This window comes from Malania oleifera, chromosome 2 (assembly GCF_029873635.1).
Source record: "Malania oleifera isolate guangnan ecotype guangnan chromosome 2, ASM2987363v1, whole genome shotgun sequence".
NCBI lineage: Eukaryota > Viridiplantae > Streptophyta > Magnoliopsida > Santalales > Ximeniaceae > Malania > Malania oleifera.
The window spans coordinates 54,129,638-54,157,248 of NC_080418.1; the positions used below are offsets into that span (position 1 = coordinate 54,129,638).

Genomic DNA, 27,611 nt, shown 5'->3' on the forward strand with positions numbered 1-27,611 from the left:
CACCTTCATTGCAAGATCTTGAGAAGAGTGTATTTGTTTTTATTTGCAAAAACTTTTCAAACACTTCCAAATATCTATTATACTTTTATATTGCAAAATATTTTGAAGAGATATTTGTTTGTGTGATTGTGATCTTTGTTGCAATATTCTTTCACTCATATATTATTTGCTGAATGCAAAGATTACACGTCTTTTGCAAATCAAGCATATACATTGTTTAATACTTATATGCTTGAGATATCTTAATGATTGAAATACATAAGACTTGACATCTTTGTGTGAATCTATTTGTTGAATATCTTGTGATACAAAGATTGTTTGTTTGACACTCTCACGTACGCTTTACACCGATAGAAAATACCTTTGAGAGTTGAATTATCTAGACCACATTGAGCTTACAAATTATTTCATATTTGTGGTGTATATTATTGCGTGAATTTGGGTACATATCTGCTTTACTTGAAAGCACAATCACTGTACCATTTCATTGTAATACACTTTGATTGTATTTCCAGGCACAGGCCTGAAGAGGGAGACTAGCCCTGGAATAGTCCCGGATTGGCTTAGACCCGGTTAGGAAAGCTAGGTGCGTCTTCCTATTAAGGCGTGTAGGTTGAGGTCAGCCCCTCTAATTGACCTGGTTAAGGTTGAGGTCAGCCCTGTGATAATTTGACCTGGTTGTAAACGGTGTTGCTCCGCCCTTAAGTGAGCTACTAGTGGAATCCTCAAGCTTGCGAGCTTGAGGCGGGGACGTAGGCACAGTTGGCCAAATCCTGATAACATATCGTGTGTTTGCTTACATTTCCGCACTTTACATTTACCGCACATGTATGTTATGGGTGAATGATGCGTATAACTTAATTTTCATATTATATTTATCTACGCATTTGGAAATTGTATAGACAGGCCTTAGGTTGTGCATATACTGTTGTTGAATACATTAACCTAGGAGAAAAAGTTTAAAATTCCAATTCACCCCCCCTCTTGGGAATACACAAATTCTAACATAACTTAACTCTCCCTCTCTCCCCTTATCTCTCTCCTTATCCTCTCTCTCTCTCTCTCTCTCTCTCTCTCTCTCTCTCTCTCTCTCTCTCTCTCTCTCTCTCTCTCTCTCTCTCTTTCTCTCTCTCTCTTGGCTTCTCTTCCTTTTTCCTCTTCTCTCTTCTATCTTGCTGTTACTACCATCCAAGAACCCGAGAGACTCCCTTTGTTGCTGCTGCCTCTGCTCCTTCGTGCTGCTGTGTTGCTGACGGAGCCCAACCCGAGAGACTCCCTTTGCTGCTGCTTGAGACCTCACACCATTGCCGAGATGTTGCTTCTTCTTCTTCTTCCTACTGCTATCATGAACCCGAGGTGCCTAAGCTCCCTTGCTAGCTACTGCTCTTCAACCCGAAACCACCATGACCGTTGCTACTTGCTACGGCCTGCCAGATTTTATCTCTTTTCCTCTTTCTTTCTTTTTTTCTTCAGTTTTTGTTCCTGCTATTAAATAATTGGATAATTTTTATATTTTGTTTAGCAAAATTTAAATTAAAGTTTTATTTTTTAATTCTTGTTTGGTTATTATTATATAAATCAAGTTATTTTCTTTCTCGTCTTATTTTACATTATCATTAGGATTAACGTTGCTTGGGTTATTTTTTTTTTATTGATAAAGTTAGGTTTAGTTTCTTGAGAGAAAAAAAGAATAAATTACAAAAATAAAAAAAAGTATCTTTTTTAGGATTTAAATTTGTTTTTTTTTTAATTTTAGAATAAAATTGAGTTGGGTTCTCTTTAAGTTAAGTGCAGTTTAGTTAATGTTTGAATTTTTATCGTGTTTCCAGTTATCGTTAATTGTTAGAGAGTTAATTTTCGTTCTTGGTTGTGTTAAAGGTTGTTTCTTTTTGTGTTGATCGAGGTTGTTAGAATTGCATGCTTAGGTTCTAGCTTAAAGTTATCATTTTTAATCTTTTTTCAAAGTTCAACGCGTGTTTCAATTCTTACCTAGCTATTAAACGTAGGATTTCCGTTTCTCATTGTTAAAATTAGTTTGTATTAGGATTTAGAATTTAAATTTCACGTTATTTTAATTCGTTAAAAAAATCTCAACAAACTAGAAAACCCGGATTTGAACTATTTTCAGTGACATTTTTGTTTCTTATTTTCTGATTGAAATTATGTAAAATCTGAGATTAAACTGCATTTCCTAAGGAGACGATCTAGCCCTTGGGTTAAATATTATACGATTGAACTCCTATACTTGGGATAACTTCTAAGCTACTCATTTTTCGAGTGAGTCAATGCAAATACAAGCAAGAACTACAACTGTATGCTGGTTTAGTGCTACATCTTGTTGTCTGCCAGATGACATTCTTGTTGATATGACTTCAATAATTTTTTTGGATTTGCATTTAGTGTGAAACTCAATACATTTTTCTTAGATTTTCCAAAATGGACACCAATTCTATAGTTGAATTCAGGTCCAACAAGCATCTTACGATAGTTTTTTCCATAAAAGAAAAAGAGGGCTAGCAACTTACCACAATGATGTGAGCCAATTTGCCTCCTAAGGTTCGTTATGATTGGGTCCTGTATTTAGTGTTTTAAAAATAGAAGAATATTTTAGTAGAACTAATTAGGAATAATTAGAATAATTATCCATTATCTTTTTATGAGAAAAAAAGAATAGAAATCATTAATGGATATAAACTCTACAAGATATTACCTCAACGCTTAGTGCTCCCAAAAGAAGATGCACATACGAGGAGATTCTAAATTACCACTACAACCTATGTCTTGAACTAATATTAATAACAAATAATAGTATTTTCATAAACCAATAAACATACAACAATAAAGAACTATTGAAAGTATTGCATCAAGTAAGAAGAATCCATATAAAAATAAAATAAAATAAAGTTACACTAAACTTGTGTAGCTCGATAGTTGTTTTGATTGGAGAACACCATCTTCACCTACGACCATCTCTCTCTCTCTCTCTTACCTTACTTAAATTTAATGTTTGTTTGACTTATTTCATTGTTGAGTTTAGTTTGCTTTCATTTAAAGTTATTGTTGAAATTAAATGTTTATTTAAGTTAATTAGTGTGTTTAGTTTATTTCATTGTTGAAGAATTTTTTAATAGATTTATTTTTGTTTAAGTTCTCACTCTCTCTCTCTCTCTCTCTCTCTCTCTCTCTCTCTCTCTCTAATTGATTATTATGTTTAAACTTCAATGTCATTTTAATATTTAATGGAACTCATTATTTTTGGATTGATTTTCATGTAAGCTCATTTTAATGTGGATTTAAATTGTTTAGCATTTGATTGAGTTTAAGACCTTGTTTGAGTTAGTTTATTTTTGTTTAAGATTTTATTTAAGAGTAGCTTATTTTTGTTTAGGCCTTTGTTTAAGCATAGTTTATTTTTGTTTAAGACATTGTGGAGTAGGATTATTTAATTGTTGAATGCCTTCATGAGATTAATGAAGTCTTCTTTCTTAGTTCATTATTTGAATGTTTAAAGAGTTGGTTATTTTGCTTGTTTAATTTCATATTGTTTATTTGAATGGTTGAATGAGTCGTTGAATGGATTATACCGGGTTGGCATAGTTGGTTGGTTTGTTTAATCTTATGGTAGTTATTTTATTGTTTAAACATGTTATGTCTCTAGTTTAGGACTCGCTTTGTTTTAATTTCATCACAAACTCACAAAACCCCCAAGAAATTGAATCTGAACCGTGTTCAATAAATTATTTTTTTTAAAATTTTTTTATTTTTATTTTCTCCTTGTTGTTTTAATGCAAATTTGAAGTTAATCTACATTCCTTGAGGAGACGATGTGACCTTTTGGGCTAATTATTACGCAACAGAACTTCTATACTTGGGATAGTTTTTGTACTGCTCATTTTTAGAGTGAGTCAATATTTCTCTAGAAAATGTTTTGCAAGATATATGAGAGTATTGGAAAATGATTTTCTCAAGATTGACCTTTCAAATATCAAAAGTGAGAAACCTTTTAAACAAGTATATATAAATAAATATATTGTTGGAATCTGTGTGATCCCAAGAGGAGGGTGAATTGAGTTTTAAAAACTTTTGGTTAAATTAAGCATTTATATCGATTCATCACATATCATATCTCATTCAATGTACACGCGTGTATGTAAAAATGATGAAACTATACGTTCAAATATACAGATGCGACATATCTCATTTAACTCAAATGTGTACATGCAAATAATTATAACTATAAATGAAAGTATACACATGCGAAAATTGAAGTACGGAAATCAAATAAGATAGAAAGAGAGTGACACACAGATTTGTTATCGAGGTTCGGCCAAACCAGCCTACGTCCTCGCCTTGGGCATATCCCCCAAGGATTCCACTATCTTTGCTCACTTAAAAAGGTAGAGCAGAAGCCGTTACAGCCTCTCCTTACGAGGCGAGTTAAACCACAGCTCAATTATAAGGCTGAGCCCAACTTGTCTCTCTTACGAGGCGAAAACTCCCTGGTTCAATTTTTCGGACTGAACCCAATTAGTCTCACTTACGGAGTTGAGATTTCCCAGTTCAATTTCGGGATGAACCCAACCGATACATGAAAAATATTTTTGTACATATTACATGCTTCAAACAATAAGTTTGGATGTACCCATTTAAACTCATATACAAGCACTCTCTTATGATATAATATAAGCTCAGTAAAGTAAGGGTGTTTATCTAAATAATTAATGCACAAATAAAACATATAAGATTATTAAAATGATTATCATGTTCTTTAACAAAGATTTTTGCTAATAAAAATGTTTGGAAAATTTGGGGTTTAAGCTCAAGAAAAAATATTTGTGCAATAAAGGATTTCTTCCAAAAAGATTTATTAAGAAAAAAATAATTAGAAGAAATCTTAAGGCTACTCTAAAAAATGATTTAAATAAATGAAAATGCAAATGTGAGTAAATGTAAATGAATATAAATTAAATGCCCAAAATGAATATGCTCTCCTTCAAAATAAAATTTGAAATAAATAAACGTAAAAAGAGTAGAAAAGATTTGATAAAAAAATATGCCCCAAAGAAATGATTTTATTAATAAAAATTGGTTTGGGGGAACTTTGATTAACAAAGAATTTAGAGAGAATTTGAAGTTAAACAAAGTTACTAATCTGAGTTATGGAGGGGGTATTTATAGATTTTTAGGAAAATATGACCGTGGACACGCTCGGTATTATTAGAAAAGTTTAATTAATTTTAAACGTATTTTTAACATTCAAAAATGTTGGAACTTGGGAGGTTCAATTGACCAAGGCAAGGTTCGGTTGACCGTATTAGGCAAGCTCGGTTGACCAATACGTTCGGTTGGCCGAGCTCTCACAATGATTTGAATTTTAAACAGCTCAATTGACCAATGGGAAGGCCGATCGATTGACTGAGAGGCGATTCGAAACCCTTCGTGGGTTTGGTCTACCTAGGGGTAAGAACGGTCGATCATTCAACAGGTTCAATCGACCATCGATGTTTTGAATTATGAGTTCGGTCGACCAAGTTGGTGGAAAAGTGAAATTCTCAGGGGACGATCGACCGAGGAAGGTTAGTTCAAAAGTGGATCGGTCGGTCGAGCAAGTCAAACTTTTGATTTAAAATTGGTTCGGTCAACCAAGCTGATCTGAACTAAAAAGGTTTTGTCGACCGAGACTTTTGAATTAAGCCTAAAAACCCAATGTCAGTTGACCGAAGTCTGTTTTTGCCCCAACTTTGATCCTAATTTATTTCTAAACCTTTTGTATGATTTTAGTCTTTTAGGAAAATGTTTTCTGTGAAGTGTGTTGGTCCTTAGGGTCTGTCTAAGATCATTCTGAGCATTTTATCTATATCATGCAGATGCATGCACTATTATAGACCAGAGACGTATAAAAACTAAAATGCATATACAAATTAAATCAAATGTCTTCTTTTTGTTCTTTTGCTCTTATGGTTTTTCATGGAATGCGCGCGGACAATTTTTTCTTTTAAGTCTTTCGGGCTTCCATTTATCTTTTACCTCATATGTGTGCTGAATCATAAACTTGTTCAAAAATACTAAATATACACATGAGATACGAGTGCTTTGTTGCCTTCAAAACAGGGATCAGACTCAAAAAGTCAATATATTTGCTCAAAGCTCTTTTGAATAACCCAAATGATTTTTTCCAAAAAAATATTTTCAAAAAGAAAGTAGGAGAAATTTCATTTTGATCTTTTTGAAATATTACTAGAGTAAGGAAACTTTTAAGTAATATATATGAGTGTAAATATAAGCTCAAGCCTCAAGAAACCCTTAAAAGATTTTCTCCAAAAAGTATATTCTAAAGAAGAATAGGAGAAGTATGATCTTTGATCTTCAAAAAGAGTATAAAATATAAGTAAGAATCAAAGAATATTCAAATATAATTTCAATATAGATCTCTAACCTTCTCCAAGTGAAATGAGTTGGTTTTATAACCAAATTTGAAATATGATCGTTGGGTATTATAATAATAATATATTTCAAACTTTATGGCCGTTTGGAGCTCAAAATAGCCTGAACCCGAGAAGTCTGGTCGATCGGCCAAAGGGCAATTTCCCTTTTAGTGCGGTTTGGTCGGCTAGGTTCATAATCCAATTTGTCGGATCAACCTTGTATGAGGTCCGATCAACTGAGCTTAATGATTCGGTCGACTGGCCCCTTTGTAAAAATGAGTTTTGGCTAGTTTTTTTTTTTTAAATTTCAAAACAATTTCAAACCTTTTGGTATAAGTTTAACATTTTAAATAAAAGGTTTTTATGAGAATTGGAGTTCCTAAGGTCAATCTAATGTCAGTGTTGAGCTTCAATTCAAATCAAAAGATCATGTATACACAATTGAAACGTAATTACAATACAACTGAAAAACATAAGGTCTTCAAACTTTACTCTTTACAAATCCATGGAATACGCCAGAAGATGTGTTCGATTAAGTATTTCAAGGCTTCTATTTTGCATAAGATATTTGTGCATATAGAAAAATAAACTTGTTCGTACATTTAGCGCACAAATAAGATGCTGTTATTTGTCATTATCAAAATAGGATATAACTAAAAAAGTCAATAACATGTTTCCACTTCATATGACGAGTATTTGCTTACAAGTAGTCCAAAGTAATTTATGAATACTTTCCATGAAGTACTTATTTTATTAAAAAATATTTCAAAAAATAATTTTCACCATAAGAAATTATTTGTATGCAAATTAAATATTATATCTTTACATAATTTTTATTTTAAATATTTTTGTAATAAATGTTTATTTTTTAAATAATTCCAAACGGGGTTAGTAGGAGAAATGTGTTAGGGATTATTCACTAGACCAATCTCCCGAAGTCCCAAACGGCAGAAGAGAAAAATCTTGAAGAGTGAAGGCTGACAAGTTGACCATTACAAGCAAGACACGTACACCGTTCCTCAACCACAGCCGTTCACTCTATAAGCACACCAACGTCCGCTCGCTCTTTCCTCCACGGCTGCCTCGCTCGAAGCCAAACAAAGAACGCATTGATCTGTGGCCATTGCTGCCATAATCGCTTCATTCATTTCAGGTACATCCGCTTCTTTTGATTTAATTCCCCCATTGCCGAGTTTCTATTCTGAATGGTCTTTGAATGGTAATCCGATAGTTTTTTTATTAGATTACTCGAGTCGGTTCATAGGTGATGTTGGCACTCTGATTTCAAAGTTCATTTCTTATTGATTTGGAGCTCTATCTTCAGTTGGTTGATTTAATTTCTGCTCTAACGTTGAATATTTGCTTAGAACTGTTTATATCTTAGAGAAAACCTAAAATAGTGCAGCTAGTCTTTCTGTTGCAGTTGAATTGCAATGGAATTTTAAGTCCTTTTTTGTTCAAGTCGGAGTTTTGCTCTCTCTCTCTCTCTGCCCTCCCTTCCCCCCAGTCCTCTTCTTTCAATTCTTCACGTGTTGGATTTCTATGCCATCCTCTTTACGAGCTTATGAGCAAGCTAAAAATGCTAACCATTCTTTATTGATGCTGCTCAAGACGCTCTTGAGCTTGGTAATTTTCATTGGTAAAATTTTCAAAATTGGGCTTAAGTTGAATGCCTTTGCTTTAGTTGGTACCACCTATCCTTGTTTCAGTACTGAAGTATATTACTTTTATTTTGATCAAGTTCTTTACCTTACAATTTTTGTTCTCCATTATCAGTTTTTTTTAAAAATTATATTAGTACTTATTCGATACTTTTTCTGTTCTGGGCTCTAAAGTTATTTTGTGTTTCACATTTATCAAAAGAAAATCAAATGACACTAGGAAGACAATAGGTATTTGGTTATGTTAAACAATGGTGTCTGTGGATAATTCTCATAATATATAGATACATTTACATCCTATAAAGCAGGAAACAATCCTATTCTAAGGGAATTTAAATATTCCTATATTTAATACACCAGATTGGTCAACTAACCAGATTCCTAGGATTAATCAATCTAATAATTACACCACAAATACAGCTTATGTTGACACTCATCCTCAAGTTGGAACTTAGATATCTATCATACCCAACTTGTCAATCACACTAGGGAAACCTTTCCTGAAACAACTTTTGTGAACATATTAGCTAACTAGCTTTCGAACTGGACAAATGGAAATTGTATAATCTTTTGATCGAGGTTCTCCTTGATGAAATGACGATCAACTTCAACATGTTTGATGCGGTCATGTTGTACACGATTATGTGCAATCTCAATGGCTGCCTTATTATCACCATGAAGATTCATAGGTTTTGCATAGTCAATCCCCAAATCTTTTAGTACACTCCTAGTCCACATCAATTTGCATATACCACGAGCCATAATTTGGAATTCAGCTTCTGCAATCGATCTTGCCAGGACCCCCTACTTCTTGCTTCTCCAAGTGACAAGATTACCTTCCATGAAAGTAAAATAACCAGACGTGGACCTTCTGGTTGTTTAATTACTTGCCCAATTAGAATCCGTGTATCCTTTAATGTTAGAGACACCATTTTTCTAGAACAACAATCATTTTCCCGGAGCACTCTTCAAGTATCTTAAGATTCAATATACTGCATTCATATGCTCTTCACTTGGTGCACGCATGAATTGGCTTACGATGCTCACAACATAAGCTATATCCAGCCTTGTGTGTGACAAATAGTTTTATCTCCCAACCAACCGTTGATAACAATCCTTGTCTGTTGGAACTTGATCTAGAAAAATTCCCAGCTTATGATTCATTTTTATGGGCATTTCTACTGGTTTGCAAGCAAGCATTCCAATTTCCGTTAAAAGATCTAACACATATTTCCACTGCGAAAGGAAAATCCCCTATTTTAATCTTGCTACCTCAATACCCAAAAAATATTTAAGTTGCCCCAGATTCTTCATTTCGAATTTAGTAGCCAAATATTCTTGTAACGCTTTCATTTCACATGGATCATCTCCTGTCAAGACCATATCATCAACATACACGATTAAAGTTGTTACCTTCCCTTCTTCGTGTTGTATAAGTGTCACGGTCCGACTATTTTCACACCTTTGTGAAGGGCCGTGCGGTACTAGCTAAAGCACTCTTGCTTAACTAGTCAGCCTGTCGTATACCAACATTTATCCACGAAACACTTTCATTAGTATTCATTCAAATAGCAGTGGAAACAGTAATCAATTCATGAAAGCCGTGGCAAGCAAGCAGCAAACATTGAAGCAAACATAATTCATTAACAACACCTCCGTTGACATTGTGTGCTTAGAGAGGGAGGCAAGTAGGCTAAATACGTTGACAATAGTTAGTGAGTTTTACAATGACTGATGAACACTCACCCTCCCCTAAAAAGCCTTCTAGGCCATTCCCACTCTAACACTAGGAAACATCAAAGTGACCGAGGAGTCGTACTGACTTATTTGGCATACAAAGACACTACTAGCAGAAAATAATCTTACACTAGTATTTACATGATGAAAACCCATCCCAAGCACACGAGATAAGTGGTCACAGGCAAGCATAATGCCCTGAACAAGTTTAGCTCGTGACATTCTCCCCCACTTATGGGATTAACGTCCTCGTAGACTTTGGTGGTAGGTACACGTCAAGTTTGTCCACGAACAGTTGAATATCTTCCGCATAAATCCAGCTGATTTCTTTGTCATCAAGGCATTTCCACTTCACTAGGAACTTTTGTTGCTTCTTCCTTGAGGATGTAAACTTTATGTCTGCAAGGATCTCTTCAACTTCACATTTGTCAGGTTGCACTGTCTTCAACTTTGCTTAGTTGGATTGACTTCTGCTCAGCTCATTGGTGTTGGCGTTGGCTTGAGGCAACTGACATGAAACTGTGGTCTTCTCCCCTGATTTACCCACTTTTTCATCTGCTTAGAAGCTTTCTCCAGATAGGCTTGGGCAAACTCTGCATTCTGTCTCCATTCTCTGGTAAAGATATATGCTCTGGGACTCTTTCGTCTTTACGGATCGCCCATTGTGTGAGGTAACAATGGTAGTTGGCCTGTAACAAGCTCAAAAGGGCTCTTGTTGGTTGTTGAGCTCCCTTGGGCATTGCCATAGAACGGAGCCACATCAAGTAGTTGCACGCCATTTTTCTAGTTGTCGTTGACAAAATGGCGCAAGTACTCTTTCAGTAGCTCTCTGAATCTCTTCATCTGTCCGTTTGTCTGTCGGTGATAATTCGAAGAGACGTCAATATGTGACCTGAATATCCTGAAAAATTTTGTCATGAAGTTGTCAGTGAATATTAAGTCTCGGTCACGAAAAATAACTTGGGGAATATCCCATGGTTTCACAACAGTCATAAGGAACAATTGTGTCATCTCCTTTACCGAACAGTACTTTGGTGCGGTCATGAAAGTACCATACTTCTTCCGCTCCCCTTTGTCTTGTTGGCAAGTGAGACAAGTTTTGGTATAATCAACCACATCCTCCCGTGTGTACGGCCAACGATACCTCCCCAGTAGTTTTGTCATTGGAGTCATTCTCCATGAATACCCCTCAACGAACTTTCTGCAATATATAGTAAGGCCAAGAAAGGAACGCAACTCCTTCACTGTCGTGGGGATCTTTTGTTCTTGAATCATCCTTACCTTCTCCATACCCCTCAAGATACGACATTGTTCAACCACATGACCAAGGAATTTGTTGCTCCACTGAGCAAAAGAGAACTTCCCTTTCTTCACATACAGACTGTTTCCCCTCAGCCTGTTGAACACCTTCCGCAAATGCTCTTTGTGTTTCATCTGAAATGACACCGATGCTCCCAACGGTGCTTTGGAAGGGCGAACACATCTCGCTTTCAATTCATCAAGTTGTTTCCCCAACTCTACTATTTCTGGAGGCGCAATCCGACATGGCCCTTTAGCAGGTGGTTTCACTTCTGATAACAACTCAATCTTATGCTCCACAGTCCGTCATGAAGGCAAATTGTGAGGTAGCTTTTCTGGCAACACCTCCTTATCCTCATCCAACACCACTTGGATGGTCATATGCTTCAGCTCTTGGCCTACTTCTTTGTCTACCACCACCGTGGTTAGATGTGTCTGCTCACCCTGACTCCATTCCTCATTGAGTTGTATGGCTGAAAGGGACTTCCCGTCGTCTCCTTTCATTGCAACGACTTACACCATGCACGAGTGATCTCCCATTAGACACAGGGAACCAGTCGAAGGCATCAGCACTGCCCTCGTCCCCCTAAGGAACTCTATTCCTAGAATGACTGGAAAGTCATCCAGTGGCACCGCTGTGAAATTCGCATGACCTTCCCACTGTCCAAGCTTCACACTCACTTGCTTGGCTACTCCTAGAGTAGGCTGGGCTATAGAATTAACTGCTTTCATGCGTCTTGTATCATTCTCTAAGGATAAGTTAAGTCTCCATGTTTCCAATTGCGAAACAAAATTATAAGTAGCCCCCGTATCCACCATAACACGGGTACTCTTCCCATTTATCCTCAAGTCTAAAAACATTAACCCTTTTGCTCGTGTAACTTTTGATGCTTTTGCCTGCTTTTCCAATGCCTTTACAAACAGCACTGAACCTACCCTCGGGGCATCATCCTCTTCCTCCTCGCTTTCCACCACTTTTCCTGAAGTGGAAGCTTGTAAGGCATTGAGTAATCCCTTGTGTTGACACTCACTCACTCAGTGAGATCCACCACACAAGTAGCAAGAAATTTTACTCTTCCCCTTTCCATTGGGTGTGTTGAACCCTTGAGACGATGAAGTTTCCTTTGAGGTTGATGATTTTTACTCGCCCCCCCCCCCCCCCAACTCTTGGGTTTGCCTTTCTTGAAAGACTTTCCACTGTTCCCCTCTTCGCCAAACCGTTTGGATGAAGCAGTGTCATCGCCAGTGTAGTCAATCAAGCGTTCTGCAGCAGCTTGTGCATTTAACAAGTCTTGAACCCTTTGCCTATGAAGTTCTGTTCTTGCCCACGGTTTCATCCCCTTAAGAAAATAGAACAACTTGTCCTTCTCCGACATATCCCGAATATCCAACATCAAAGCAGAAAATTGTTTCACATATTCCCTGATCGACCCCGTATGCTTGAGATCTCTCAGTTTTCTCCTAGCATTATACTCAACATTTTAAGGAAAGAATTGGGCCTTGAGCTCTCTCTTCAAGTCTGCCCAACTATTGATTACACAACTTCCATTTTCAATTTCTTTGTACTTGGTACGCCACCATAGTTTGACATCACCAACTAAGTACATGGTCGCAGTATTCACCTTTGCCCGTTTTGAGGCCATCCTCAGAGCGTAAAAGTACTACTCCACGTCAAACAAGAAGTTCTCTAACTCCTTGGCATCACGGGCACCCCCATACATCTTGGGTTCTGGTACCTTGGAAATTACATAGATTGACCCTAGGTTGTGTATATACTGTTGTTGGATAAAGCAACCTAGGAGAAAAAGTTTTAATTTCCAATTCACCCCCCCTCTTGGGAATACACCTTTTCTAACATCATATCTATAGCAAAAAATCGGGATTGGCCTCTGCAACAATTTGATGTTAAAAATGCTTTTCTCAATGGAGATTTAGAGGAAGAGGTCTACATGGAGTTGCCACCCGGAGTTAAACGTAGTTCTCTGTGTAGAAGTGAAGTTTGTAAATTGAAGAATCATTGTATGAGCTAAAACAATCACCTAAAGTTTGGTTTGGGAGGTTCTCTTCTACAATGAAAGCATTTGATTATAAGCAAAGTAATCTAGACCATGCATTGCTTATTGTCACGAGCTAAGCTTGTTCAAGGCATTATGCTTGCCTGTGACCGTTTATCTCGTACACTTGGGATGGGTTTTCATCATGTAAATACTAGTGTAGGGCTATTTTCTGCTGGTAGTGTCTTTGTATGCCAAATAAGGCAGTATAACTCCTCAGTCACTTTGATGTTTCCTAGTGCTAAAGTGGGAATGGCCTAGAAAGCTCTTTAGGGGAGGGTGAGTGTTCATCAGTCATTATAAAACTCACTAACTATTGTCAACGTGTTTAGCCTACTTGCCTCCCTCGTTAAGCACACAATGTCAACAGAGGTGTTGTTAATGAATTACGTTTGCTTCAATGTTTACTGCTTGCTTGCCACGGCTTTCATGAATTGATTACTGTTTCCGCTGCTACTTGAATGAATGCTAATGAAAGTGTTTCATAGATAAATGTTGGTAAACGATAGGCTGATTAGTTAAGCAAGAATGTTTTAGCTAGCGCCGCACGGCCCTTCACAAGGGTGTGAAAATAGTCAGACCATGACACTTGGTATCAGAGCCAAGATTGAGTTGCTACGTGAATTCAATTGCCTTCGTTGTGGGATTTGGAAAGCTTTGGTAAGTGACCATGGCACCAAACAATGCTAAGAGGATTAGCGTGCTAGAAGCACAGGATGAGGTAACAACCAATACTATGGCTGCGGAGGTGGCCCAGATGAGAGAACTTGTTGATGAAGTGATGGGATCACAAAAACATTAAGCAAGTTTGATAGGCGACATGTCAGAGGACTTTCGCCATACAATTGAAACTTTAAAGTCGCGGATGGATGATTTGGATGCAAAGGTGAATCTGATGGTTCTTGCTATGGGGAACTCCAACACAACCTAGGGTCAATCTATGTAATTTCCAAATACGCCGATAAATATAATATATGGAAATTCAAATCAAGCGCATCATTTACATAACAACATACACGTGCGATAAATATAAAGTGCAGAAATGTAAACAAACACGCGATATGTTATCGGGGTTCGGCCAATTGTGCCTATGTCCCTGCCTTTAACTCGCAAGCCAAAGGATTCCACTAAAGGCTCACTTAAGGGTGGAGCGACACCGTTTACAATCAGGTCAAATTAACACAGGGCTGACCTCAACTTACACTAGGTCAATTAGCGGGGCTGACCTCAACCTACACGCTTTAACAGGATGACGCACCTAGCTTTCCTAATCAGGTCTAAGCCAATCCAGGACTATTCCAAGGCTAGTCTCCCTCTTCAGGCCCGTGCCTGGAAATACAACCAAAGTGTATTACAATCAAATGGTACATTGATTGTGCTTTCGTGTAAAACAGATATGTACCCAGATGCGCGCAATAACATACACCACAATATGATTCAATATATAAGCTCGATGTGGTCTAAATGGTTCAACTCTCAAAGGTATTTTCGGTATGTGTAATGAGTACGTGAGAGTAGCAAACAAGCAATCTTTGTATCACACGATATTCAACAAATAAATTCACACAAAGATGTCAAGTCTCTAGTCTTTTAATCAGCAAGATAACTCAAGCATGTAAGTATTAAATGATGTATATGTTTGGTTTGTAAAGATGTGTAATCTTTGTATTCAGCAAATAATATATGAGTGAATGAATATTGCTACAAAACCACTATCAAACAAATAAATATCTCTTCAAATGTATTTATTCAATATAAAACACATTAGATATTTGAAGATGATTTTGAAAAGATTTGGCAAACAAAATACTATACGATCTTCTCAGGATATTGTGATGAAGGTGCAAGCTAGGAAGATCTAACAAAGTCTTCTTAGGATAGACTTATCAACAAAGTCCCCTAAGAATCCTTAGGTTTTGCTCTCAAATAAAATTATGTCAAGCAAATAAAACAAGGAGAGCAAACCTTACCAAACACACACTCAATCCACTTACAAATGATGTAGATGATAATAGAAGGTAAGCTTGAGTGAATGAGGCCCAAAAATGAATATAAGGTTTTTATTTTTCAGAGAATTCTTCCCTAATCAAAGTGACTAATCACCCTTAATTTTCTCAAATGAACTCATATATATAGACATGGGAGAAAATATGACCGTTGGGGACCTATTGGGTATTATTAAGAAAGTTTAATGATGTTTAAAGCATTTTAACCCTGTTTAAAAATATTAACTGCGGTAAAAAAATCAGGGCAACCCGAGAGGTCCGGTCGACCAGAAATGTTTCGGTCGACCAGGACTCAAGTAGTACGGTTGACCAGGGGTATTTTGAACTGAGTGGTCGGTCGACTGGGGCAAGGCGATTTTCCAAATTTTAGAGATTCGGTCAACTAGGCCATTTTGAACTGGCTGGTTCGGTCGACCGGACCGCTGAGAATTCTCCTGAGGACCCTCCGGTCGACCAGGTAGTTGGAGTACAAAAGTGGTCGGTCGACCGGGAGGTCAAAATGTTGACTCCCAGGTGGTTCGGTCAACCGGGGTCAAATGAACTGTAAGGGCTTGGTTGACTAGGGCCTTGGTTAACAGTTGACCCGGACCGGTTTCGGTCGACCAGGCCAAAATGAACTGGCTTGGCTGGTCGACCGAAAGTGCATTGTGTGTGCATTTCGGTCCCGTATCAAAACAAACAAGTCCTATTCAAGTGCCTAACAGATATATGTGAAAGTGTGTGTGTCCTAGGGGCCCTTGGGTTCCAATTTGAAGACACCGAAAAATTCCGGTGTCGGTCGATCGAAGGGAAAACCCTAAGGTCTTTCTATGGTCATTTTCTCATTCATGGTTTGTTTGAGCTTACGTAGTAAATCATACATGTGATGTGTGTGAGCTTATTACAAACCAAATACCTACTTACTATTACAGACTAATATAAATGTATTACAATGCTGAATTATAAATTAGTCTTCAAGCATTTCTTGCTTTGTGCACATCTTGATCTTATCATTCTTAGTTCCTGCACAAAACCTCAAACACTTATTAGATATAATGAGTATTTGTCATAATCAAAACCGTGCGTGACTAATAAGGTCAATATATGAGAATGCGAATTATATTGATCTTGACTACTGGTGCAAAAGTCTCTTGATAATGCACCCCATATTTTTGCGTATACCCCTTTGCAACTAGCTTTGCTTTATATCTATCAATACTGCCATCTGCTTTGAGTTTCGCTGTGAACACCCATCTACATCCAATCGTCTTCTTTCCTTCAGATAATGGAACAAGTTCAAAGTGGCATTCTTTTGCAGAGCCTCCATTTTTCTTTCATCGCCTTTGTCCATTTCGGATCTGTCATTTCATCTTGCACACTACTAGGAATAGATACATTGGATAGTTGATTAATAGTGAGTGCATACGATTCAAACAATCTATGGGAGGACACATAGTTGCTAATTGGGTATTTGATCTTGGCTTTAGTATCAAGTTCATATTGTTTCTTTGGGATTCCCTCATTCGATCTTTGGGGATATTTAGGAGCTATATTTTCTGCAGGAACGTGTTTCATGGGACTCATCAGACATGAGATTCGAGATTACCTGAGGAAGAACATTTTGGGTTGATTCTTTAGTTAATGGTGTAGACATAGGCAATTCTAAGGGCATCAGTGATTCTGATATGTTAGGAGCACCTGTTTCATTTTTGGGATGAACTAACAACTCACTCTCAATTTCAGGAATACTATCACAACTTCGTTGAATACTTCTCCCAAAATGTTCCTTCACTTTTTCTAACTCTATAAGATCATCTCCTCCACCACCTTCTTGTAACACATTCTCTTCACTGGAGCTCTCCCCATGAAGAGAAGGTCCAAAGACTCCCCCTAAATAATAAGGCTCTAATTCATGAAAAGAAGCATCCAAGGTCATATGTTATTTTCGAGTTTCAGGGTTATAGCACCTATATTCTTTCTAAAAATCAGAATAGCCAATACAAATGCATCGTTTTGCACATGGATCAAATTTAGTTCGTAGATTTTTGGGGATGTGAACATATACAGTACAACCAAAGACTCGTGGTTCAAGATTTGGGAGATGGGGAACTGAAAGTAAGGATTGCATCTTTTGTTGGGGGGTTTGAAAGTCTATCACTAAAGAAGGTATTCGATTAATGAGGTAAGCAACGGATTTCATAGCTTCTCCCCAATAGAACCGAGGTATGTTCATGCCAAAGAGAGATGCACGAACCACCTGCAATAGTTGTCTATTCTTCCTCTCCGCTAATCCATTTTTCTGTGGAGTATGGGTGCAAGAGGTCTAATGACGAATCCCATGTTGACTAAGAAACTTGCGAAATGATGCATCTACAAACTCAGTCCTGTTGTCAGATTGCAGAACATGAATATGCTTCTGGTACTGATTGCCCACCATATTATGAAATTCCTGCAATGCTGTACATACCTCACTCTTTTTGTGAAGTAGAGACACCCAATTCATTCTACTGCATTCATCAATAAATGTAACAAAGTAACGAGAATTAGAAATAGAAGGGATTTTTACAGGATCCCAAATATCAGAGTGAATAACCACAAAAGGTTCTGAACTTTTATTCAAACTTGGTAAATAAGAAATACGATGGCTCTTAGCTAGTTCACAAATGTCACAATGAAAATCCAAAGCATTCAAAACTGAAAAAAGATGTGGTTGTAATTTTCTAAGATAACCAAAAGAAAGACGTCCAAGTCTTCGGTGCCATAACCATATAGTTGCTCAAGCTTCGTCTTTGCTACTAGTTTGATTTGCCTGACTGAATTTTAGTTCCCCATTTTCTGTCAACTCCAAGTAGTAGAGTTTGCCTCGCCTAACACCATAACCAAGAATCTTCTGAGTTAGAATGTCCTGAAAAACACAAAATGAGGGCCAAAATATTACAGTGCAAGCAAAAGTGGAGGTAATTTGGCTAACAGACAGAAGGTTATATTCAAGGGATGGAATGACAAGGATTGTATCTAATGTGAGAGTATTAGATAAGATGACAGATCCCTCTCTAGTAATGGGAGAGGTGCTACCATTAGATGTGGAGATAATAGATTGAGGAGAAGGGAGATCATATTGTAACTGACCGGAGTCCCTAGTCATATGATCTGATGCACCTGTATCAATCATCCAAGTACTATTCTTAGAAGTTGCAGAGAATACAAATGACAATACCTAGGTGGGCAAAGTTTGTTGTAGGCTGCCTGTGATTGGTCTTCCTCTGCAGATGTAACCATTGCTTACCCTGCAATCTTCTTTCTAGGTTTCTTTGTGAAGTCCCACCACTCAGGATAGCTAATGATTTCATAACATTGCTGTTTTGAATGCCCTGTTTCATCACAATGAGTACATACCAGGCAGCTAGACTTTCTAGTTGATTGATTGTTTCAATTCTTTGACAGCCAGATGATGGTCCTTGCCGAGTTTGGTTGGCCAGCATAGCTGAGCTCTTAGCGATTGGACGAGAGCCTCCCATTGTCTGTCTTTATTGATATTCTCTCTTGACATATGCATATGTGCTCTCCAAATCAAGTTTTGGGCCTTTTCGTAAGATTTCTCCACGGACCTGATCAAAATCAGAGACAAATCCATTCAGAAAAATATGAACTCGAAGCCCAGCCATCGCAGAATGCAACTAGAGAGTGCATCTCCATGAGTTGAGACCATAATGAGAAATTGGTCTTATCCAGTGTGATACTGGTAGGAAACACAGAACTGTCTTGGTGGACAATAATTGGTAGTGTTGGGTTGTTTGGTATGGTTGGAATAATGGGATTGGGATCCACCATGTAGTTTCAAATGAGCAAGAAGAAAGGGAAAAAAATATTTGATGGTAATTTTTGGGTATGGGCTTCGGAATACGAGATTTGGTTCATGTTAGAGAGTTCTCTTAAGATTAGAACTGCTCTGATACCATGTTAAACAATGGTGTCTGGATAATTCTCATACTATATAGATACAATTGGAGGCAATATATAGATACAATTGCATCCTACAAAGCAGGAAACAATCCTATTCTAAGAGAACCGAAATATTCCTATATTTAATACACAAGATTGGTCAACTAACCAGATTCCTAGGATCAATTGCAAAATCAAGCTAATAATTACACCACACATACAGCTCATGCTGACAGGTTCTGCTGATTTTTTGTCCATGCCACTGGTGCAAACCCCCATTCAAGCATATATTTCTCTTGCTTCTTGAAGTTAGCTGTCATAGTTCTTATTCTTTTAGTCTAACATGAATCAAGAAATTTTCTGATGAAAGAGTTTGGTTTAGTCACTAGTGTCAATGAGGATTTTGATACCTAGTAGGACTATTATCACTTTTATGAGTATTATGTTAATTTGAAACCTCAAGAAGCAAATAGGATCTAGTTTGTCTTTACATTTGATTTCAATTGATGCATAAGTATCAGCATGATTGGAGTTTGATGGTTGACACTTATAAGTTGCTGGAGTGAGCATGGAGAAAATTAAGTAGGATTTTGGGGCTTTGAGGATTGGGGGAGCTGGGGAAGCAAGAATTAAGCAGGAGGGGGGAAGAAGTACTGGAGGAAGCAGAAGTAATCAGGAAAACGAGAAATGAGTTATATAATCATATGAGGAAGCAATAAAGCAAAGTTCTAAGAATGATGTCTCTCTCTTTGGAAATAATGCTTCTAAAATATGATGAATAATCTAACTAATAAAGGTGAGCTTTCTGTAACATTTATTATACAATGAGGAAATTTTGTGTATGTCAGAAAAGAAACTGCTTAGTTTTTAGTGAATGCTGGTTACTTTACATAAAAAAAATTGAATTTACTTCAAGTTTATTTACTGTGTCTGGAATTTTGTACCTGTTCTGCAGGTAATTCTGTTTTATATCATAGATGGCAGCTTCATCGGGCTGCCTTGCCGGAAATGGTATATCAACTCTTAGGACTAAACTGGGTTTGAATAAGGATTTTTATGGCAGGCATCTTTTTCCTTCATCAAGCCTTCTTTCAGTTGGTAGGTCATCTAAGGTAGTTCTCACAAAAGCCTCTTTGGACCAGGAGAAAAATGAAGGGAGAAGAGGCTTTCTAAAGTTGCTGGTTGGAAATGTGGGACTTGGTATGCCTGCTTTACTGGGCACTGGGAAAGCTTCTGCTGATGAGCAGGGGGTTTCTTCATCACGGATGTCATATTCTAGATTTTTAGAGTATTTGGACAAGGACAGGGTGAAAAAAGTAGATTTGTTTGAGAGTGGAACCATAGCTATTGTTGAGGCTGTTTCTCCTGAGTTGGGTAACCGGGTGCAGCGAGTACGCGTGCAACTGCCAGGACTCAGCCAGGAGCTTCTTCAGAAGTTCAGGGAGAAGAACATTGACTTTGCAGCACATAATGCTCAAGAGGACTCCGGTTCTTTATTATTTAACCTGATTGGGAACCTTGCTTTCCCATTGATATTAATTGGTGGTCTGTTTCTCTTATCTCGGCGCTCATCTGGAGGTATGGGTGGTCCTGGTGGGCCTGGATTCCCCCTTTCCTTTGGTCAATCCAAAGCCAAGTTCCAAATGGAACCAAACACTGGTGTGACATTTGATGATGTTGCTGGAGTAGATGAAGCAAAGCAGGACTTCATGGAGGTGGTGGAGTTTCTGAAGAAGCCAGAGAGATTCACTGCAGTTGGTGCTCGAATTCCCAAAGGCGTTCTTCTTATTGGTCCCCCAGGAACTGGGAAGACTCTTTTGGCAAAAGCAATTGCTGGTGAAGCAGGGGTTCCATTTTTTTCTATATCAGGTTCTGAGTTTGTTGAAATGTTTGTTGGTGTTGGTGCCTCTCGAGTCCGTGATCTTTTTAAGAAGGCAAAGGAGAATGCTCCTTGCATTGTATTTGTTGATGAAATTGATGCTGTTGGACGGCAAAGAGGAACTGGAATTGGAGGAGGGAATGATGAAAGGGAGCAGACTCTTAACCAGCTTTTGACCGAAATGGATGGTTTTGAGGGAAACACTGGTATCATTGTGGTTGCAGCAACTAACCGTGCGGACATTCTTGATTCTGCCTTATTGAGGCCTGGACGATTTGATAGACAGGTAATTATCTATTTTATTTATTTTTACTATATTGACTCTGACTGAGAAAAATTAAATCTGATGTATTGGTGCAGGTAACTGTTGATGTTCCAGATATACGGGGAAGAACAGAGATCTTAAAGGTTCATGGTGGCAATAAGAAATTTGATGGTGATGTATCTTTGGATGTGATAGCAATGAGAACGCCTGGTTTCAGTGGGGCAGATCTGGCAAACCTATTAAATGAGGCTGCCATATTGGCTGGTCGTCGTGGGAAGACAGCAATCTCATCAAAAGAGATTGATGATTCAATTGATAGGATTGTGGCTGGAATGGAAGGAACAGTTATGACTGATGGGAAGAGCAAAAGTCTGGTGGCATACCATGAAGTTGGCCATGCTATTTGTGGGTAAGAGAGAACATTTCTGCTGTTAATGTTTCTAGAAAATTCAGATAGTTAAACCTTTCTAATATTCTATCTACACATCCAATGCCATAATGCAAATATTATTTAATGGTAGATAATTGGGACATTATATTCCTTTAACTTGGTCCAGCCCTTTTAAAAATTTTGCTCACCTGCATAATAGTACCAGGAAGGTTTGATTTAGTTGAAGATTGCCTTTTTTTTTTTTTCTTCTTTTCTTTTCTAAAATATTTTTTTATGGTTTTTGGGAAGCCTGAAAAAAGTTGGATGACAGTCCAAAATCGAGTTTGGAGAACAAAATCAATCAATTGAAATTGGCACTCTACTTGTATTTGTGTAATAGGTAAGGATTATGCATTCTTGGCAGGGACATCTGTGTGATATTGTCAAACCTGAACTTGTTAAATGCACAAAACCTGCCCATTTTTAGAGGTTGTTTTTTTTTTTGGTTGCAAAGTACAATTTTTTTTTTAGTATTTGATGTTCTATAAAGTCTGAGCAGCAATATCAAATGCACAAAACCTACTAAGACATGTCTGCTTTTGGAGTTTTATATTATGCAAAGTGTAATTTTTTTAATATTTGATGATCTGTAAAATGTGAGGCAGCATTTGATGCTTTTGTCTAGGCATCATTTTGTCAATGCATTAAGTTCTAGCCTGTGAATACATAATCTCATTTGTTATCCAACTCATTTGCCCCAACTTGCTTCTAATGACAACTACACCCACCACACCAAAACAAAAAGGGAAAAAAAGATTTAAATACATTATTTTTAATTTTTCTTAGCTGATGCTTTATGTCTTGGTTATTGCAACAATCATCTCTCTCTCTCTCTCTCTCTGTTTCTTTTTTTTTTTTTTGGGGGGGGGGGGGTGACAGTTCATGCACAGTGCTTAGTCATTATAATTAAGTAAAGAACCTGGATTTGCTTAATTTCCAGCCATCAAATATCATAGATGCAATGATGATGATGCATATTCTTACTTGATGTATGCACAGGTGCATCTGGTGCATGTGCTTAGCATCTTTGTGCCAAATGCGAATTTTGTAAGTCAGAATGGAAAGTGAATTTAGTAATTGTGGCCATCAAGAATTTCCACTGCATTCTATCATTAATTTTCATCATTGTAGCAAGTTGTTTGATCATATTAAATTTCTGAAGTTTGATCTTTCTCCTCAAATGTAGCTTTATGATGAATAAATAAATGATTATCAATTCAATTCTATTCTCTCTTTTGTTAATTAACTGTTTTTCATATGTTGACTGTTTGTGTTTTTTTGTAGTGCATTGACATGGTATATGTTTGTCAAGATGATTTGCTTCATGAGTTAATAAAATAACTCCTGCTTCATTTTTTGCTGTTCTGCAGAACTTTGACTCCAGGACATGATGCTGTTCAAAAAGTCACCCTTATTCCCCGTGGTCAGGCACGGGGTCTAACATGGTTCATTCCTGCTGATGACCCTACCCTTATCTCCAAGCAGCAACTGTTTGCAAGAATTGTTGGTGGACTTGGTGGTAGAGCTGCTGAGGAAGTGATCTTTGGTGAACCTGAGGTGACAACAGGTGCAGCTGGTGATTTACAGCAGATCACGGCTTTGGCAAAACAGGTGAATTAGCTTTTCTATGGCCTCTTTCTACCAAGTTTATGAATATCAACCCAATGCCAACTTTGGCCCTTTACATGTTTGGAAGAGATTCAATACGAAAAACAAGTTCTGGGTTTTGTTTTTAACCCATTTTTAATTCAAAATTGACTTCTAATTCACTTAATAGAGTCAAAAGAGATATGGAGTCCGAAGGGCGGGGGGGGGTGGTGGAGTTTCTTTGGTGCTTGAGAGATGGAAAAGATTGGGCCCCACAAGTTTTTAATTTGCCGTCGAGGAATTCAAACGAAAGGGAATGAGGGCATTTCTATCTCACGAATTGGGTTTGAATCAATATTGATGCTACTTCCTATTTAGTAGATTGTGCATGGGTTTGTCATCCTCCACATTATAGTCCTAGAATAAATAGCACTTTGTCGGTATACTTCCTGTCTTTTTAGTCCTATAAATAAAGTACTATAGCTACTTGACTCTTACAGTCTTCAACTATGGAGTTCCTCTGCACTTACGTGTGTGAGTTTGCATGTATTTTTATTCTTTTATCATCTGTGGGACTCTGGCCGTACATATAGGACTTTTTGAGGGTCCAAGGTTCTAGGTTCTATTCCCACCTAGCGTTGAGGATTGTATGTATGCTAGCACCGACTGCTATTGACCCCATTTTTAAGTGGGGCTTCAATTTTCACTGAACTTACTATATGTTTGGTACGTAGAAATGAAATGAAACCAAATTATGCGTGTTTTTTATTCAATGCCATTTCTATCCCACTCCATTGAGCGAACCAAACTCGACTTTAAAGAATATGATCTTTTTGCTTGCAGATGGTTACCACATTTGGAATGTCTGAGATTGGCCCATGGTCACTAATGGACTCATCAGCTCAGAGTGGCGATGTCATCATGAGAATGATGGCGAGGAATTCAATGTCAGAAAAGCTTGCAGAAGACATCGATACTGCTGTGAAGAGGTTATCAAGCAATGCGTATGAGATAGCATTGAGCCACATACGGAACAATCGTGAAGCAATTGACAAGATTGTGGAGGTCCTTTTGGAGAAGGAAACAATGACTGGAGATGAGTTCAGGGCAATTCTCTCGGAATTTGTTGAAATACCATCTGAAAATTGGGTCCCTCCTCCAGTACCAGCTCCGGTCACCGTGTAAGCAACATTAGTGATACTATGAATGTAATTAACCTTTTGTTATACGTCTTAACTGGTTGATGTAAAGTCTAATCATTTTATATAATTTGTATGTTATATAACCAGCAATTTTTAATTCTTCAATGCCCAAAGTTTCAGAATGCGAGCATTTTTTTTCTACCGTTCAAACGCAGGCTTGGTCATAGTTGTGTGGTGTTTCTTTGGTTCCATGTAACTTGAAAGACAAGTAGTATATAGTGTCTCTATTGCAGGGTGGGAATGCAGGATAAGGTTCTGGTAGCTGTGGCTTTGTCCAAAGTCAAAAGGGGGAGGACAAGCGCAGAACTCATCCCTTCACCATGGATTTTGACCACCTCAACAAAGTATTTTTTATTTTTCAAACCTTTTATATCAAATGGATTAGAAATTGGATTGGAAAGGATTTGACTTGCTAGACAGTTGCAAGTTTTTTTCCATTTTAATATTATTTTATAATAAAATATTAAATAATACTTAGTTTAGAAAAAAATTTTCCATTTGTAGGCTTACGTGGACGTTTAAATCTCGTTTTATCAAGCTGCGAGATTTAAGCGGGCTTGTGGGGATGCGTGGCGAAGCTGGGAAGCAAATTTCATAGGTCCAAGTTGCGAGATTCGCAGAGCTGAAGCGAGCTCATCCTCCCATGGCCTTCCTCCGACCTATTCCCAAGGAAGACACCCCACTCATCGCCGCTTCTCCGCCCCTCTTCTAACCCAAGACCTTTGCCAACGTCTTCATCGCCATTGTCGGCGCCGGCGTCCTTGGCCTCCCCTACACCTTCAAGAAGACCGGATGGGTCTTCGGTGCCCTCATGCTCTTCTTCGTCGCCGCACTCACCTACGACTGCATGCTCCTCCTCCTCCTTCGGCGACCTCGGTTTTGCCGTCTGTAGCCTTGTCGGCCTCTTCGCCGTCGACGTCATGATCGTCCTTTCCCAGGCCAGCTTCTGCGTCTCCTACCTCCTCTTCATTGCCCACACCCTTGCTTATCTCTTCAATTACTCCTCACACGACCCCAATCCTAGAATTTGGGGTTTATTCAGCCCCAAATCCTCTTACATCTGGGGCCGCTTCCCCTTCCAATTAGGGTTAAATTCAATCCCTACACTAACCCATATGGCCCCTTTGAGCATCTTAGCGAATGTCGTCGACCTCAGAGCCATGGGCGTGGTTATGGTCGAGGAAGTCGGCATCTTCTTGAGGGATAGGCCGTCTCTACACGCTTTCGGAAGCTTATCCGTCTTCTTCTACGGCATCGGCGTTGCTATGTACGCCTTCGAAGGGATCAGAGTGGTTCTGCCACTGGAATCCGAAATCAAATACTAGGACAAGTTCGAGAGAATCCTGGGTCTATTGATGGCCTTCATTTCCTTGATGTACGCGGCATTTGGAGTCTTGGGCTATTTCGCATTCGGCGAAGAAACCAAAGACATAATCACGACCAATTTCGGGCGGGGGCTAGTGAGCTACGTCGTGCAACTGGGGCTGTGTGTGAACCTGTTCTTCACGTTTCCATTGATGATGAACCCAGTGTACGAGGTGGCGGAGCGGCGATTCTGCGAGGGGCGGTATAGTTTGCGGATGAGGTGGGCGGCGGTGTTGGGGGGTAAACCTGGTGGCTTTACTGGTCCCAAACTTCGCGGATTTCCTGTTGCTAGTGGGGAGCAGTGTGTGCTGCGTTATGGGGTTTGTGCTGCCGTCCGCTACAAATCTCGCAGTTTGTTCCTACGTAATTTGCTTCTCAGCTTACCACGCGTTACCTCTGTTTCATTTTCCCTACAAATCTCGCAGTGTGGTCTCACAGTGTGGTCTTGCGAGATTATGCAAGGGAAAATTTTTTTACAGATGAAGTATTATTTTAAATTTTTATTATAAAATAATATTTTAATGGGAAAAAACTCAGAGAGTTGCCCTCAGCTCATGTAATTACCATCGGATCGGTCTTCTCCTCAGCTAAAGGCTTTCGCTGCACCGTAACTTTGTACCTTGTCACTTGCTCGTTTTTTTTTGGATAACATCCGGGTATCCCCAATCGGCATCTACCAGGTTATCTTGGGATGCATCACAGCCGAGACTAATCTCCACGCCCCACGAAACCCACCCCAAGGCCCCGCAGGAGGTTTGTCACTTACTCTTTTTGCAACAGACAAGGATGGTGCAAAGTAGAATCAACATAAAAGCAGGTGATTTGAAAGGGTAAGAAGTTCTGATTTGTTGCTTGATCAAAACCCTTGAGATAATGTGACAACATAAAATTGTTAGATACTAAATTTTATTAAATTTTCTTTGTTCCATGCTTGACACAATTATGATATTTGCTGCTAACAATGAACTCTTCAAAGTTCCTAACTGGTTGCTCAAAAGGTTCTCTTTAAATGTTTATAGACCTATTAATAAAATCAAAGGTTCTTTGTACATTTGATAGATCTATTAATTAAAAAAAAAAAACAGAAAAAAAATCATAATGACCAATTCTTATAGATCTTCACTTTGTGTGGAATTTATTGACATTTTCATTATCACCTATCTACATCAATATATACTTGCAAATAGCAATGGCATCTCTAAATTTTTTTAGTTTTTATATATTTTAAAATAATATATTATTATTTTATTGTTACGTCCTTTTAGTTATTAAAAAGAGGTAATTAAAGGGTATATTATATATTGCACAGACAAGACCAAAACATAATTGCTGAAAGAGGAATCTCCTTTGTGGTAAAATAGAGATTAGCTTATGATAGCTTGAACTTATACCTTAAATATGAATTTGTATGAATTGGATTAAAGTACAATATAAAATGGTACTGAATTTCATCCATGCAAATCTAAATTCAAGGCATAAAAACCTATTCTTGCAAACACAATCTACAAGATAGCTTCAAATTTCAAACTTATTTCCCCCTAATCACCCCCAAACTCTCCCGTGCCCTTGCACCATGGTGTGTCATGGGCCAAACACTTTAGATTGTGTGAAGGATTATACGATTGTAGTTGTAGTATACCAACTTAACTAGATAAGGGAAAGTAAATCACAATATGTTTGGGTAATTTTGTGCCCTTCCTTTTAAAAGGACATAACCAGTTGGGTGACATCCCGAATGGGATGAAGGGAGTAAGGTATAAAGCTTATTCACTTAAATGAA

General features: G+C 38.0%; 1 protein-coding gene and 1 pseudogene across 1 annotated transcript; both read left to right on the forward strand.

The window, feature by feature from the left end:
* The first annotated feature begins 7,342 nt into the window (after positions 1-7,342).
* Positions 7,343-24,588, forward strand: LOC131149461 (ATP-dependent zinc metalloprotease FTSH 2, chloroplastic). The gene is made up of 5 exons (XM_058099915.1): positions 7,343-7,578; positions 20,059-21,268; positions 21,343-21,656; positions 23,048-23,288; positions 24,108-24,588. The coding sequence occupies exons 2-5, from the start codon at positions 20,081-20,083 to the stop codon at positions 24,447-24,449; spliced, it is 2,085 nt and encodes a 694-aa protein (XP_057955898.1). The 5' UTR covers positions 7,343-7,578; positions 20,059-20,080; the 3' UTR covers positions 24,450-24,588.
* Positions 24,589-24,998: 410 nt separating this feature from the next.
* On the forward strand, positions 24,999-26,757 carry LOC131149463 (amino acid transporter AVT3A-like; annotated as a pseudogene).
* The last annotated feature ends 854 nt before the right edge of the window (positions 26,758-27,611 follow it).

Excerpts from the sequence above, each read along its gene's own strand:
- LOC131149461 (XM_058099915.1), top strand. The coding sequence starts at position 20,081 with ATGGCAGCTTCATCGGGCTGCCTTGCCGGAAATGGTATATCAACTCTT. Across the intron at positions 21,657-23,047 it reads GTTGGCCATGCTATTTGTGG|AACTTTGACTCCAGGACATG; the intron begins GTAAGAGAGAAC and ends GCTGTTCTGCAG. Across the intron at positions 23,289-24,107 it reads TCACGGCTTTGGCAAAACAG|ATGGTTACCACATTTGGAAT; the intron begins GTGAATTAGCTT and ends TTTTGCTTGCAG.